Here is a 15,446-nt window from a genome sequence, read left to right as displayed (position 1 = left end):
GGAGGCAGCCTCTAAAGCCCGGTAAAGTAGCTAGTCCTGTTGCTTTGGGGGTATATTTATTGCCTTAAATCAGGATGCAGCTGAACCAGAATAAGAAATGGAACTTTAAGGCTGGCTCTGACTCTGTGGTTGGTATTTACTTTTCCCCAATAATTGAGTAAGCACTGTGACTTTGCATTTAATCTTACATGACCAGAGGAAGCTTTAGGCACAATCATGGTTAAAAAACCTGCTTTACTTGAGTCTACCCACAAACCCCATATGGAAATTCAGATACTTCAAATAAAAGGGTGCCAGGCAATGGCGGCATGTCTTTAATCCCAGCACTCAAGAAGCAGAGGGAGAGGCACATGGATCTTTGAGTTCAAGTCCAGCCTTCCTACAGAATGAGTTCCAGGACACTCAGGGGCTACACAGAGAAACCTTGTCTTAAAAAAACCAAAAAAATAAAAATAAAAAATGAAATCAAATAAAGGGGAGTACCTCAAATACTGTCCTGCTTATTCTTCTGGGGACCTCATTGAATGGAAACAATATCAGACTAGATGGCAAAAAGATTAGCTCTATTCTTCTCAGTTTGTGTGTAGATTCCTTGGGCAAGATCAATGAACTCAATTAATACAAGAACTGATGGACAAGACTTTCTTCAATTAATTTTACATATACACTGTAATTTTCACATTGAGTTGTGAAGAATTGATCAAAGCATGGTGCATTCATACTTTTTTAGATCAATATCAATAAATTTGTACAGTAATAACATGGTTTGTTATCTGGACTAGGGTAGTAAATTCTAGGGATGTCCTTACAGAGAAACATGGTGGGGGTGTAGTAACTATTGGAAGACAAGGGTTAAATCAAGGAGTTTGTTTACTCAATGTCACTGAAGCCCTAATGACCAGTCTCTTGTGACCAAGGCCATTTCCCAGCTTTGGAATGTGAAGGCTGTCCCTCCTGAGAGAATCCCATTATGATTTGTCACTGTGACTTGCTGCTGCCTCAAAAACACGAGTCAAATGGCCCTTCCCAAAGTTAGATATGCTTCAGTGGCTTGACATTAATCAATTGAAAAGTTTGGTTTATTTAGACATGGTAGTTCTTTTTTTTTAGGTTTATTATCTATACAGTGTTCTCCCTGCATGTATGCCTGCACACCAGAAGAGGGCACCAGATCTCATTACAGATGGTTGTGAACCACCATGTGGCTGCTGTGAATTGAACTCAGGACCTTTGGAAGAGCAGCCAGTGCTCTTTACCGCTGAGCCATCTCTCCAGCCCCGACATGGTACTTCGTGAGGACTAACTCTAGTTTCTGTTTCCCACTGAATTAATGACAGCTCTTAGATTATTATTGTTGTTGTTCTTGTTTTTTGAGAAAGGGTTTCTCTGTAGCTTTGGCTCTTGTCCTGGAACTCGTTCTGTAGACCAGGCTGGCCTTCAACTCACAGAGATCTGCCTGTCTCCCGAGTGCTGGGATTTAAGGCATGTGCCACCACTGCCCGACAACTCTTACATTATTATTTTTGGTTTTTTGAATTAGAGTCTCGCTCTGTAGCTTAAGCTGTCTAGAAACTCAGTATGTATCAGCTCAGGCTGAAACTCTCAATTCTTCTGCCTCAGTCTCTTGGGTGCTGGGATAACAGGCATGTACTACCACATCTAAGTACTACATGATGGTTTTAGCATTGGCTGTCATGCTTAATCCTCACAATAGCCTCTGAGGCACATAATGAGCCAAGCATTTTGCCTAGGGTTACGTGGCTGCCAAGCGTTGGATAGGGTAGAACCCTGTTATGCCTAACTGCACAGCCTGAAGCACAGTGCATACTTCCCTTACCCCACTCCATCTCAAACCTGAGAGGAGTAAACACTCTTGGGCCTGAGCTTATTGGCCCCATATCTGTGTCATTTAGGATAAGCAGAGTAGATGGGCATTGATACAGGATGCCAGGGCTTGAGTTGGTTAAATCATCCTTAGAATAGGCTTAGGCCTAGTACCTGGGAGTTCACAGGCACACAAAAATCAAAACATCCTAGGAGAGAAGGGAATGGCAAGGGATGGAAAATCTAGTTTTGAACTATAGAGCTTTTAAAGAAGAGGTACTTTACAGACACTTCTTGCACCATTTGGGAAATGGGATGATTTGTAAGATTCTTTCCAGTTCACTATTCGTTTGACAAATATAAGTATCAGGATTGAGCGCTACTTTTTATGGACATATGCATGTTAAGCTCACTATGAAGATAATGAAGATTTAGGCCAAAAGATAAGGATTATATGTTTGTCTACAAATCAGAAATCAGCTTTGAATAGTACAAATTTTCTGATAAAGAACATGCTCCAAGGGATAATTGTAGTTTGTTTAAATACACATATTCTTACTTATGAATGCCTTGGCTTGTTTCTAGTCAGCTTTTCTAACATAATTTATCCCACTTTAACTACATTTTGACTCTGGGCTTTTTACCTTTCTTTATTCTATACATCTTTCTTTCCTTCTTACTCCATGGCTGGCCCCTGGCGTCCTCTTCTCCTTTTCTAACTCCTCTTAGCTCTCTCCCCTAGATTTCTCCTCTTTATTCTCTGCATGGCAGCCCCACCTATCCCTCTCTCCTTCCTAGCTAATGGCTATTCAACTCTTTATTAGACCAATCAGGTGTTTTAGACAGGCAAATTAACACAGCTTTAGAGAATTAAACAAATGCAACATAAAAAGAATTCAACACATCTTTGTTCAAGACCATCCTTTGGCCAGGTATGGTGGCTCAGGTCAGGTTCCAGCATTCAGGAGGCAGAGGCACGCAGTCTGTGTGAGTTCAAGGCCAGCCTGGTCTAGTCCCAGGAAAGCCAAAGGTGTGTGGAGAGATTTTGTCTCCAAAAACAAACAAAAACATTGCTAGTGGCACGTTCAAGGCCAACCTGAGGGCTATGTGAGAATGTGCTCCAGCTTGGAGTAAAGCTCAGTTGGTAGAGTGTTGTCTAGCATGCATGAATCCCTAAGTTCCATCTTCAGCACCACCATAAAAAAAAAAAATCAATCAAACCCCCCAAACCCATCTTCTTGCTCCTCCCACCCCTCCAAAACACACCATTCCAAACAAAACAAATCAAAACCCAAACCTTTAGTAGTAAAAAGAAAATGCTGATTTTCCTAAAATGAGGCAGGGAAAGTGGTACTTCTACCATACAGATATAAGTACTTCCTGATAACGATGTTATCTTCCAGAATGATGTCACTCTAGTTTTCTCATACATAAAATAGGCTTGGAAACCATTTATTCAGGAATTTTGGAAGGTTAAAGAAGATAACTTTTAGATACTAGGCGGTAATGATGCACACCTTTAATCCCAGCACTCGTGAGGCAGAGATAGGTGTACCTCTGTGAGTCTGAGGCCAGCATGGTCTACAGAACAAGTTCCAGGACAGGCTCCAAAGCTACAGAGAAACCCTGTCTCTAAAAATAAAAAAAAAATGTACTAAAATTAAAAACTCTTTCCTACTAGAATGTGTTATAATGCATCTCATCAGATAGATTATGATAAAAAATATGAAACAGAGAAAATGGAGATCAAGGGTTAAAAAAACAACCTCAAGACTGAGTGACAATATCTTTAATCTTCAAGGAACATATTTTTTAATTATTTCAAAGCAAAGCCACTTACCCAGTGATACAACATGTTTTCAGAAATTAAAAGCATTTAAGTAGCCAAGATTTCTGGAAGTAAATTGCTGATAATAAAAACAAATTTCAGGGGGGCGGGCGGTGGTGGCACACGCCTTTAATCCCAGCACTTGGGAGGCAGAGGCAGGCGGATCTCTGTGTGAGTCTGAGGCCAGCCTGGGCTACAAGAGCTAGTTCCAGGACAGGCTCCAAAGCTATAAACACTGTCTCAAAAAAGAAAAAAAAATTATTCAGGGGGTGGAGAGATAGCAGTCGAGAGGACTGGCTGCTCTTCCAGAGGACCCTGGTTCAATTTCTGTTACCCACATGGCAGCTAAGCACCCACAACTGTGACTCTAGTTCCAGGGGACCCAACACCCTCACACAGACATACATGTAGACAAATCACCAATTCACATAAAAATAACTAAACTTAAATTTCCCCCATTTTTGGAGTAGGGATTCAAAATATAGCCCAGGCTAGCCTCAAAATATCTTCCTGCCCTGGCCTCTATCATGGTGAGATTATAGGTGCTCACCATGCTCAGTCAAAATCCTTCTGTTAATGAATTCCCATGCCTATGAATCCAACACTTGTGAAACTGACGCCGAAGGATCAAGAATTTAAGGTTGTTTGGGCCATTAAAGGCTAGAGAATGTTTAGCATATGTAAGGCCTTGGGTTCAGTCTTGAGTACCACAAAAAGGAATTCTCCTAAAAGTAAGAGCAATGTTTTTTTTCCAAATGAGATAACATAGTGCTTTTCAGAAAGGCAGTATCACCTTAGTTTTCAGACACATGCCTTTAATCCCAGCAGTTTGAAGGCAGAGGCAGGTGGATCTGAGTTTGAGGTCAGCCCGATCTACACAGTGAATTCTGGGACAGCCAGGGCTACATACTGAGGGCTTGTCTCACCACCCCCAAAATTCCCACAAAACCTAAGTCCTCCATTCAGCAGCATGGTAAGCAATACTTATGAATAGCCACAGTGCTGATGGATTGTTAGATTTCATTGATGAGTTTCCAGTGTCTCTTCTGAGGATTATTATTAGTAGCAATAGTAGTTGACACCTAGAACTCTTATTTATTATGTATACAGTATTCTGCCTACATGTATGCCTTCACACCAGACGAGGGCACCAGATCTCATTATAAATGGTTATGAGCCACCAAGTGATGCTGGAAATTGAATTCAGGATCTCTGGAAGAACAGCCAGTGCTCTTTTTATGACTGGGCTCAGTGGTTAAGAGCACTTGATTCTCTTGCCTAGGAACCAGTGTGACTTCCAGCACCTACAACTCTAATTCCAAGGGCAATGATGCTCCAAGGGGATCTGAATACACACAGTGCACAGATATGCATGCAGGCAAAATACCTATACACGTAAAAAAAAAAGTAATGATTTACTCTAGGTTCCACATGAGAAGATATGGCTTCTTTCTCTTTTCTATCTTGTCATCATCCTGCCTTGTTTCCCCTTGCATGGTTCCCTTCATTTACACACACACACCATCACCACCAACACCAGTCACTTCAGATAGGAAAGAAAATGTGGTACTTGAGTATGGTTGACATAAGACAGTAAACTCTAGTCCCACCTATTTTCCTGTAAAATGACACAATTACCATCATCCTTATGGCTAACAAAAACTCCACTGTGTATATATACACACACACCAAATGGAATTTTTTCAGTTACACACACATACCGTCTTTTAAAATTCATTCACTTCCCCCATTCAGCTGTTGATGAGCATCTAGGTATTTCATATTTTGACTATTGTGAATAGAGCCGCAAATATAGACATGAGTAATTCTGTGGTATGTTTACTCAGAGTCCTTTGTATGTCTAGGTCATAGAGGTACCGTGGGTTATATGGCACTTCTACTTTAGCTTTTTGAGGAACCTCATTGAGTTCCATAGTGGCTGCATGAGTGTATATTACTATCAGAGATATGTAAGTGTTCTTTCCTCACATTAAAATGATGGCCATTCATAGACTTTGGCATATGGAATCTCAATGTAGTTTGTGCAGTTTCCTGATGGTTAAGGCTGTTGGATTTTTTGTGTATTTATCAGCCAATTGTATATCTTTGATGGAAAAGATATATTGTTCATTGTGTATATATGCATGCCAGAGCACATGAAGAGGTTGGAGGACAACTTTTAGGAGTAAGATCCCTCTTTCTTTTTTTTTTTTTTTTTTTTTTTTGGTTTTTCGAGACAGGGTTTCTCTGTGGTTTTGGAGCCTGTCCTGGAACTAGCTCTTGTAGACCAGGCTGGTCTCGAACTCACAGAGATCCGCCTGCCTCTGCCTCCCAAGTGCTGGGATTAAAGGCGTGCGCCACCACCGCCCGGCAAGATCCCTCTTTCTATACCATGTGAGTACCAAGGATGAAATTCAGGTTATCGGGCTTGATGGCATGACCTTTACTCACTGAACTTTTTTTTTTCTTCTCGAGACAGGGTTTCTGTCTTTGGAGCCTGTCCAGGAACTAGCTCTTATAGACCAGGCTGGCCTCGAACTCACAGAGATCCTCCTGCCTGCCTCTGTCTCCAGACTGCTGGGATTAAAGGCATGGGCCACCACCGCCCAGCCATTTATCTTAATTTTAAAGAAGAGGGCTGTTTGAATTGCTCAGTGAGCCGGGTGATGGAGGCACATGCCTTTAATCCCAGTTACAGAGAAACCAAACCCTGTCTCGAAAAACCAAAAAAATAAAAATATTTGTGTTTTTTTCCAAGTCCATGCACCATGTGCATGTAGTGCCCATAGAGGCCAGTAGAGGACATCAGATCAGTTGTAGATGGTTAGAGCTGCCCTTGAATACCAGAAATCGATGTCCAGTCCACTGAAAGGGCAGCTTGCTTTCTTAACTGCTGAGTCATCCTTCTATTTCTTTTGAGAAATGTCTGCTGAGTTATTGAATGGATTATTCAACGTTTGTATTCTTTTATTTGGTATTTTTACTAGCATATATTAACTACACATAATGATGTATTTATTGATAGATTCTAGATACTAACTCCATGTTAAATATATAGTTGGCAAAGATGTCTATCCCCATTTTGTAGGCTGTCACTTCACTCTTATTGCTTCTTTTGCTGCTCCGCAGGTTTTTAATCACATGCAATTCTTTTTTTTTTAAAATCAATTCCTACAACCATTTACTGAGCTGTTAAAGAGTTATTTTCAGAAGTACCTAGAACTTATTTTCTATTGTCTGTCCCCCACTATTGAAGTACAAATTTTTCAAGGACATTAATTTCAGTTATTGAAATACCTAGAATAGTGGCAGTTAGTAAATTCTCAATAAATCTTTGTTGAACAAACCATAAGCTCCAACTATGTGTTGTCAAAATGGAGGCAAGGATCTAAGTCTCTGCAGTTTAGTGATCATTAATATTTACATAGGCAAGCTTAGTACTAAGTGCCTGAAATGTGTTATTTTTAAAGATTTATTTATTATGTATACAGTATTTTGTCTACATGTATGCCTGCACGCCAGAAGAGGACACCAAATCTCATTACAGATGGCTGAGAGCTACCATAGGGGTGCTGGGAATTGAACTCAGAACCTCTGGAAAAGCAGTCAGTCCGCCTGAAATGTTTTATTTAAAGAAAGTTGCTAAGAGTTTAAAAATTGGGGCTGGAGAGATGGCTCAGAGGTTAAGAACATTGGCTGCTATTCCAGAGGTCCTGAGTTCTATTTCCAGCAACCATATGTTAGCTCATAACCATCTACAATGAGACCTGGTGTCGCCTTCTGGTGTGCAGGCATGAACCCTGTAGACATAATAAATAAAATCTATAAAAGAAAGAGTTTAAAACTTAAGAACTGGTTTTCCATTAATACTACTAAAACAAAATGTTCTATAGAGTGGAAAGATGGTAACTGACAAAAAAATTCCTTTAGTTAGGTACATAAATAAAAGTCTAGTGTATCACCACGGTCACTATTTCAAAATAAGTCAATCCCAAAAGATTTTGAAATACATTGTTGGCAGGTATCAGTATGAAAAACTAGCCCAATGATTCAACTTTTTTTTTCTGAGACAGGGTTTGTCTGTATAACAGCCCTAGCTGTTCTGGAACTAGCTTTTGCAGACTAGGCTGGCCTTGAATTTACAGAGATCTGCCTGCCTGTGCCTCTGGAGTGCTGGGATTAAAGGCATGTGCAAAAACTGTCTGGCTATGTATTCAATTCTTAATTATGACTACAAAGGATATACTACATAACAAGTGACCACCTGAACTGGCTTTTAAAGTGTTTCAAAGTATGCTCATATAGATCTGACTTCAAATTAAATCAAAAGAAACAAACAAAGATACAAATAATGAACAAAACCCCTCATAATTGAATCAGGACTTCAGACCCGAATTCCTTTCACCATAATTAAGAAGTTATTTGTTAGCTTTAAAAATGACTGTAGAATGACTCTGCGGTTAAGAGCACTGGCCACTCTTCCAAAAGTCTTGAGTTCAATTCTTAGCAACTGCATGGTGGCTCACAACCATCTATAGTGAGATCTGGTGCTCTCTTCTGGCATGCAGGCAGAACACTGTACACACAAATAAATAAATCTTTAATTTTTTAAAGTACAGGTATGGTGCTGCATGACTTTAAACTTCAATCAAGAGGCCGAAGCAGGTGGAACTCTGTGAGTTCAATGTCAGCTTGGTCTACACAGCAAGTTCCAGGACAGCCAAGGCTAAACAGAAAGATTCTGCATCAAAACTTTAAAAGAAACTCTATTTTATGTATATGGGTATTTGGCCTACATGTAAAATAGTTCAAATTAACTGGGAGGTGGTGGCACACACCTTTAATCCCAGCACTCGGGAGGCAGAGGCAGGAGAATCTCTGTGAATTCGAGGTCAGCCTGGTCTACAAGAGCTAATTCCAGGACAGGCTCTAAAACTACAGAGAAAACTCTGTCTCAGAAAAAAAAAACACCCTAAATTAGTGAGCTTTTAAGTATGCTTAAGGAAGCAGCACAAGATGTACTCTGTAGATAAAGATCTTAGTCTATAGGCAAAGCAGGCAGGCTTCCATGTGAAAAGGAAAACAATTTTTGTTATATGATACAATCTATAGGTTTTTATAGCAACTTATTTATTATAAAATAATTCCTAAGAGTGTTTAACAATACAAATTTTATTAAAAAAATAAGTAACACCAAAACTGTTCAGAAAGTCTATATTCAATGTAAACCAAAATAAACAAACGCCAAAATAAAAAAATATACATCTCTCTCTATATATATGTGGGCAAGAAAGAAGTGCATTTTTTGGTCCCAATATTATTGAATATATTATCTTTATCTAAAGGAATTACATTAATGGCTAAGAAGATAACTGTTAATTGAATAGCAATGTAAAACTTGTAATATTTGTAAGGGGAGTTTTTGTTCCTTTGTCTTTGAATTCCTGACTGCTAAGATGTTCATGATAGTCTTAAGATAGACAGATCATATATTAATGTCTAATGACCTGAACAAGTACCTCACATGCCTTTAAAAGCAGCACTTGGGAGGCTGAGGCAGAAAAATCTGTGAGTCCAAGGTCAGCCTGGACTATAGTAGAAACCGTGGCTCAAAAAAAAAAAAAAAAACCTCCAAAAAAGAAAGAAAAAAAGAAAAGAAACTACCAACAGGTAGCTGCATGAAATCTGTAGAAAATTTTAAAGAAATTTCTTCGCATTTTTAACAAACACAAAAAGTTTAATCAGAAATTACAAAAGTTGACATACAAAGTAGACATCAATAAATTTGGTGAATGACAAAAACCAAGCTATCAAAATTTTAAAAAATTAGGAATTTAAATAGTATCACTGCTGAGAACTCTTGGAATACTGGCTAAAACTTTAAATGACAACACAAAAAATTACTTTGGAGCTAGAACTCCACAAAGTTTGCTTTTCCAAGAACATGAAAGTAATTTTCACTCCCTATACAATCAGGTTTTTCATATACCTCAGACTGTATTCATGCTAGAGGAAGATTAAAGGACTGCAGCCAAAGTGATTAAATTTGAACTTGGGTGTTAAAGCACTTACTTGGTGGGCTTTCATTATTATAATCATTCATAAGCCTAAACTTAAGTACCAAAGCCCCCAGTAAGAAGCTGTGTTCATTTTGGTGGACCTTGAGGTTGTTGATGGCCAAATCAACATCAGCCTTATGTAAGGCTAGTTAGGCAGGAAGGGACTCTGTCTAAGAACTGATAGATTCCCAAGGCCACAAATTGAAACAGGTCTCACAGTCAAACAATTCACATTCCGTGGAAAGAAAAACAGGCATTAGTTGTGTCCATTGAAGGGGGACACTGTCCAGGAGTATACTGGACATTTTTTGAAATTTCTGTGTCGCTTCTGCATCTGAAAAATAGAACAATGACAGACAAAGAATGAAGGAAAAAGCAGCTATCTGAGCAGCAAGACTTAAAAGAAATTAAGAAGCAGACAAAACAGAAAAAAAGAAATAGAATAGCTATACTGTTTGATATGTAATATTCTGAAGGCAGAGAGAAATACAAATTATCTGAAGCAAAGAAACACAAATTATCTGAAGCAAAGCAAGTAAAGACTATAGCAACTAAAGTTCTTTTTTCAGAGCTAACTAGAGAAGCCAAGTACAGGTTAAGATATGTTAACCTGACACAAAGATAAGGTGGAATAAGAATCTACTGCCATCAGAGAAAGCTGAAAAGGGCTGAAAAAAGGCGAACTAGTGTTGTGGATTTTAACTGCCTTTATGGAATATTTCAGAACTTTGAACTTAGGAAACTGGATTTGTAAAGGCAAACACTGAAGAACTTTGAACTTAGGAAATTCCAACTTGTCTTGCACCAGGTTGCATGAGTTCCATAGAGCAGGAATCTATTTCAACAAGCTGCTTTAAAACAAAAACAAAAATAAAATACTTTAATATTTTTCATTTCTATTAATGATACATTTAAAAATTGCAACAGTAATACAATCTATCAAAGTAAATTGTGCTGAATGAAAATTAAACTTACTCAGAAGTGGATTCACAAGTTAAGCTTCTTTCTGTAACTGAAATCACAGAAGGCTCTATGTTTACATATGTAATACACATAGATGGAGTATCAATTTAATCTGTAAGAGCTCACAATGTAATAGATTTAAACTACTGGCTCATATACCATAAATTCAAAGTAATAGACACATGTACATACCATTTTCGATTACTACTTGGCAAGTATGAGTTTTACGTTGATTTAAGTGTTTAGCCATACGGTCTAAGCCAGAAGTATCAGCTAGGAAGTCACATTTAAGGCACACTAGAGTGATGCCCCTATGGAAAGAGAAAAGACTAATAAGACAGATCATATGTGGCAATACATACATAAATTCAGTAATTGCTGCTCCATGTAATAACTCTTGATTTTTATTTTATGTGCTAGCACTGTCATTTTCCAATTTTGTTATAAATATATATAATATTCTCTTCAAAGGGTTGGGTTGTAGGCAGTATTTGCCTCCCACGTGCAAAGCTCTAGATTTAATCACTGGCCCTGAAAAGAAAAAAAAAATGATTCTAAGAATCTGGCCTAAGGCTGGAGAGATGGCTCAGAGGGTAAGAGCACTGGCTGCTCTTCCAGAGGTCCTGAGTTCAATTCCCAGCAACAACATGGTAGCTCACAACCATCTATAATGAGATCTGGTGCCCTCTTCTGGTGCACAGGCGTACAAGCAGACAGACTACTATATATAATAAATAAATAAACAGGGCAGGAAACCCTGACTGCTCTTTGGACTGGAGAGGTAAGAGGAGGGGGAATGGGGGGAGGGAGGGGAAATGGGAGGTGAAAATTTGTAATAATAATAATAAAAAGAAAAAAATCTGGCCTAGCCATAGGTAAATTATGATATCATTTAGTGCTTTATAAATTGCTCTCAATCTGTTGCTAAAAAATTGGCATCCAGAGACCCAAAGCAGCCTTGGATGCACTAGCAACTTGTTTCTTGCATGTCTTCATGAGAGATGCATATACACCTGAACAAAACACAGCACTATTTTCACACAAAACTGAGCAAAAGATCTCTAAGTAAGATATATAAATAAGTAGTCAAGAGGTCTGAAAAAGATTTCAAAATCATTAGCCATCAAAGAAATAGAAATGAATATCACAATGAGATATCATCTGACTCAAGTCTGAAGGGCTTGTATCAATAGACAAAACGTAACACATGCTGGTGAAGATAATGGAGAAAGATCTCTTATACAGTGCTGTTAGAAGTATACATTTGTAATATTATGGAAAACAGAATAGAGTCTCTTTAAAAACTAAAAATAAGCCCTAGGATATCCTCTATACATCAAATTAGTAGGCATTTTGTATACAACAGCAAACAAAACAGTACAGTTTATGAAGCATATAATCTACTGTATTTAAATCTGAATAAAGTTAGGAGAGATGTGAAAGCCTTTAATTTAGTCATTTAATATAATTATTAGTTTATCAAGAAAGCATATACATACTTGGTATTTTAGTTATGTTTTGTTTGCTTTGAGACAGGGTCTCACTAATAGCCCAGTGGATCCTAGCTTGGGATGCTCCTGCCTCCCTTCCCCAGTGCTGGAATTATAGGTGTGAGCCACCACAACCACTTCATCATATAAAACACCTTACCTTTATAGGTCTAAAACCCAGTAGTATACCTTATGCTGATTTTTTTTCTCTGCAGCTCTTGTCTTAACATCCTGTTTTATAGTCAAGACTAGGTGTTAGACACATAAAAAAGTGTCCTTTAACAACCAAAATTTGTTTTTCCTCCCCCAAACCACCCTTTATTCCTAGTTTCTCTTTTGATGTCATTTCCTTGCTTCTGAGGTTCAGATAAAAATATTTTAGTATTTCAAATATCTAATAACAATTTCAAATATCATTTACATTATACAAAACTTGGGATTTTAGACCTATCTCTTCTAAACAAATAACCCCTAAAAGACAGGTGTTATAATGACCACTTTTCTAAAGAGGCCAGGATCAGATTTAATAACTTATCTAAGGCTAGACCCATATTTGAAAATTAGCCCTTTGATTCAGAAACCTACTTTCTGTCCCTTTTCTTTTAAATAGCCCATAAGCTTTAAGATTTTAATTTAATTATCTTTTTTAAACAAATAGGCTTCCTTTTAAAAAATATATAATTTATTTTTATGTTCATTGGTGTTTTGCCTGCATGAGTGTCTGTGGGAAAGTGTCAGATCCCTGGAATTAGAGTTACAGACAATTTTGAGCTGACATGTGGGTGCCCTTAACCACTGAGCCATCTCACTAGCCCCTCTGGTTCTTTCTTTTGGATTTTTTTTTAAAGATACACTATTTTATTTTCTGTGTATAAGTGTTTTGACTACATGAATGTATGTATACCAACCACATCCATGCCTGGTGCCCAGGGAAGTTACAACGTAAGATTCCCCTGAAACTAGAATTATGGATGGTTTTAAGCCACCATGTGAGTGCTGGGAACTGGAACTAGAACTTCTGCAAGAGCAACAAGCGCTTTTGACCACATCAGCATCTCTTTAGTTCCAGCCCAATCAATTACTAAAAAACAGCCGTAACTACTCTGTGGTTTATGCAGCTACAACTCACCATGTATACTCCCACATACTGATCTTCCTTTCATACCCTTGATTAGACTCAAAGTATTGGTTTTGATTTTCTCAATGTCTTTCAAAGTAAAATTAATTCTTAATTCCTTAGAACTATTTTTTTGGATTTAAAAATTCTGTCTCTAAACTCAAAATTATTATTTCACCATATACGTGAACTTTGTCTTCCATTCAAACTGTACTACTAGTTACTCAATATGACTCAGAAGCACTTACATACTTTCTCCTTTTTGTTTCTACACTTCAAGTCATGCTTTCTTCTTCATGCATCTTTTAAGTAGAAACCTCTTGTCATCTCTGAAATAAGTAACTCATTGTATTTATGACAAATTTCCTGATTCTGCTATACTTACTTATTTTTACTTCTTATATCCTCCCAATAAATTATTTTGAGACAGGGCTTCACTATGTAGCTCTGGCTATCCTGGAACTTACAGAGATCCTCCTGCCTCTGCCTCCCAAGTGCTGGGACTAAAGGCATGTTCCACCATACCCAGCTTAAATTGTACCTTCTTGAAAGTTGGTACCAAGCCTTCTTCATCATTGATCTGTACATGACTTTGTGTTACATGTGACAGATGAACAATAAATAGCTAAGGAACAATTCAACATAAAATAATATTTAAAAAAAAAATCCATTTTAGATTTACAAATATTTCTAGTAATGGCACTATCTAATATTCTTTCTTTTTCTAATTATTATTAATTGTTGTTACTTTGAGACAGGTAAGAAGTTGGGTTGGAACTTGGTATGTAGATCAGTCTGGCCTTGACATCACTATCCTTCTATCTTAGTCTCCTTAGTGCTGGGGTCTTAGGCATTCCTTCCCAAATGCTACAACAATATGCATACTTTAAGACTGTATTTTAATTATGTGCATACATGTATGTATGCATTGCCCGAAGAGGCCAGAAGATCTCTGGATCCCCTGGAGCTGGAGTTATAGGCTTTTGATAAGACATGCTTGATATGGGTGCTGGGGATTAAACTCTAATCATCTGCAAGAACAGCAAGTACTCTTAAACCATGATCCACCTCTCCAGGTCTTATTTTTGTTTTTGAGACAGGGTTTCTCTGTGTATCTGTCCTGGAACTCACTTTGTAGACCAGGCTGGCCTCAAACTCAGAGATTTGCCTGCTTCTGCCTACCGAGTGTTGGGATTAAAGGTGTGAGCCACCATGCCCTGCCTGATATATTTTTAATGGCATCAAACTTTCTTTTATGAGCTACTGACCTAATATTACAGACGTATATTTTTAATACACATTGTAATGTAACTAAGTGTCTATTATGTGCCAGGCACATTCAATGTCTTGGCAACATGAATGAGATAATTAAAAAAAAAAGAAAATTGAGTAAAAAACCACCAGAAGAATGTGAAAAGTCCCATAATACTTAGTTGATTCTGAGCAAATACCTTCATAAGCAGTAACCAAACATTCTTTCTGTATAGTATAAAAAGCCATATACTTTTTTTTTTCATAAAAGAGTAAAAGTGAGAGGTTGGAGGGATGGCTCAGTTAAGAGCAGTGGCTGCTCTTGCAGAGGAACCAAAATCGATTCTCAGAACATATATGGTGGTTCACAACCAACTGAAACTCCTGTTTCAGGGGATCCAATGCTCTCTTCTGGCTTCCATGGGCTCCAGGCATGCATGTGGTGCACAGATAAAGATACAGGCAAGACACCCATACATAATAAAATAAAGCATATTTTAAAAAGAATAAAACTGCGATTTATAAATACTATATATTAATTTCAAATATTATAGTATTTAAATAAACTTATTCCCAATCAAGTATTGCTAAAGAGACTTTTATTTTCATTTTACAGAGTAAATTCATGAAAGTTTCAATTCATTATCTGGTACCAATAAAACAGAGGTTAGTCATATGATAGGCTAGCCCTTTCTTTGTTCTAAGAATATAACAAACATAATTCTATCATATCCAGTGACAATTGTTTAGATTTTCAAATTAGGTATACCAACATCTGGCTAAAAAACATAATTTCACCTCTTTAACGCAAAGTACAGAAAAAGATCAATTAATTACCTGAGAGCTCTTGAATGCTTCTTAAAAATATAAAACTGTTTACTTGGGTGGTCACTATGAGAGCTGGTAGATAAAAG

The 15,446-nt window shown here is 37.7% G+C and overlaps 1 protein-coding gene across 3 annotated transcripts in view; it reads right to left on the bottom strand.

The window, feature by feature from the left end:
* Nucleotides 1–8,814: 8,814 nt before the first annotated feature.
* The window catches only part of Znf280c (zinc finger protein 280C), a 54,954-nt gene continuing 48,322 nt past the window's right edge, over nucleotides 8,815–15,446 (bottom strand). For 2 of the 3 annotated variants that reach the window (XM_057760190.1, XM_057760188.1), the window contains 4 exons: nucleotides 15,370–15,432; nucleotides 10,867–10,985; nucleotides 10,687–10,723; nucleotides 8,815–10,562 (listed from right to left, as the gene is read on the bottom strand). In XM_057760190.1, coding sequence (XP_057616173.1) covers nucleotides 10,547–10,562; nucleotides 10,687–10,723; nucleotides 10,867–10,985; nucleotides 15,370–15,432 — 235 coding nt within the window. In that variant the 3' untranslated portion in view covers nucleotides 8,815–10,546. The remainder of the gene's footprint in view (nucleotides 10,563–10,686; nucleotides 10,724–10,866; nucleotides 10,986–15,369; nucleotides 15,433–15,446) is intronic. The other variant, XM_057760189.1, reaches the window with a different exon arrangement.

Source organism: Chionomys nivalis, chromosome X (assembly GCF_950005125.1).
Source record: "Chionomys nivalis chromosome X, mChiNiv1.1, whole genome shotgun sequence".
Lineage (NCBI taxonomy): Eukaryota > Metazoa > Chordata > Mammalia > Rodentia > Cricetidae > Chionomys > Chionomys nivalis.
Note: the sequence above shows the minus strand (reverse complement) of the source record. Positions and strands in the feature narration are given on the sequence as shown.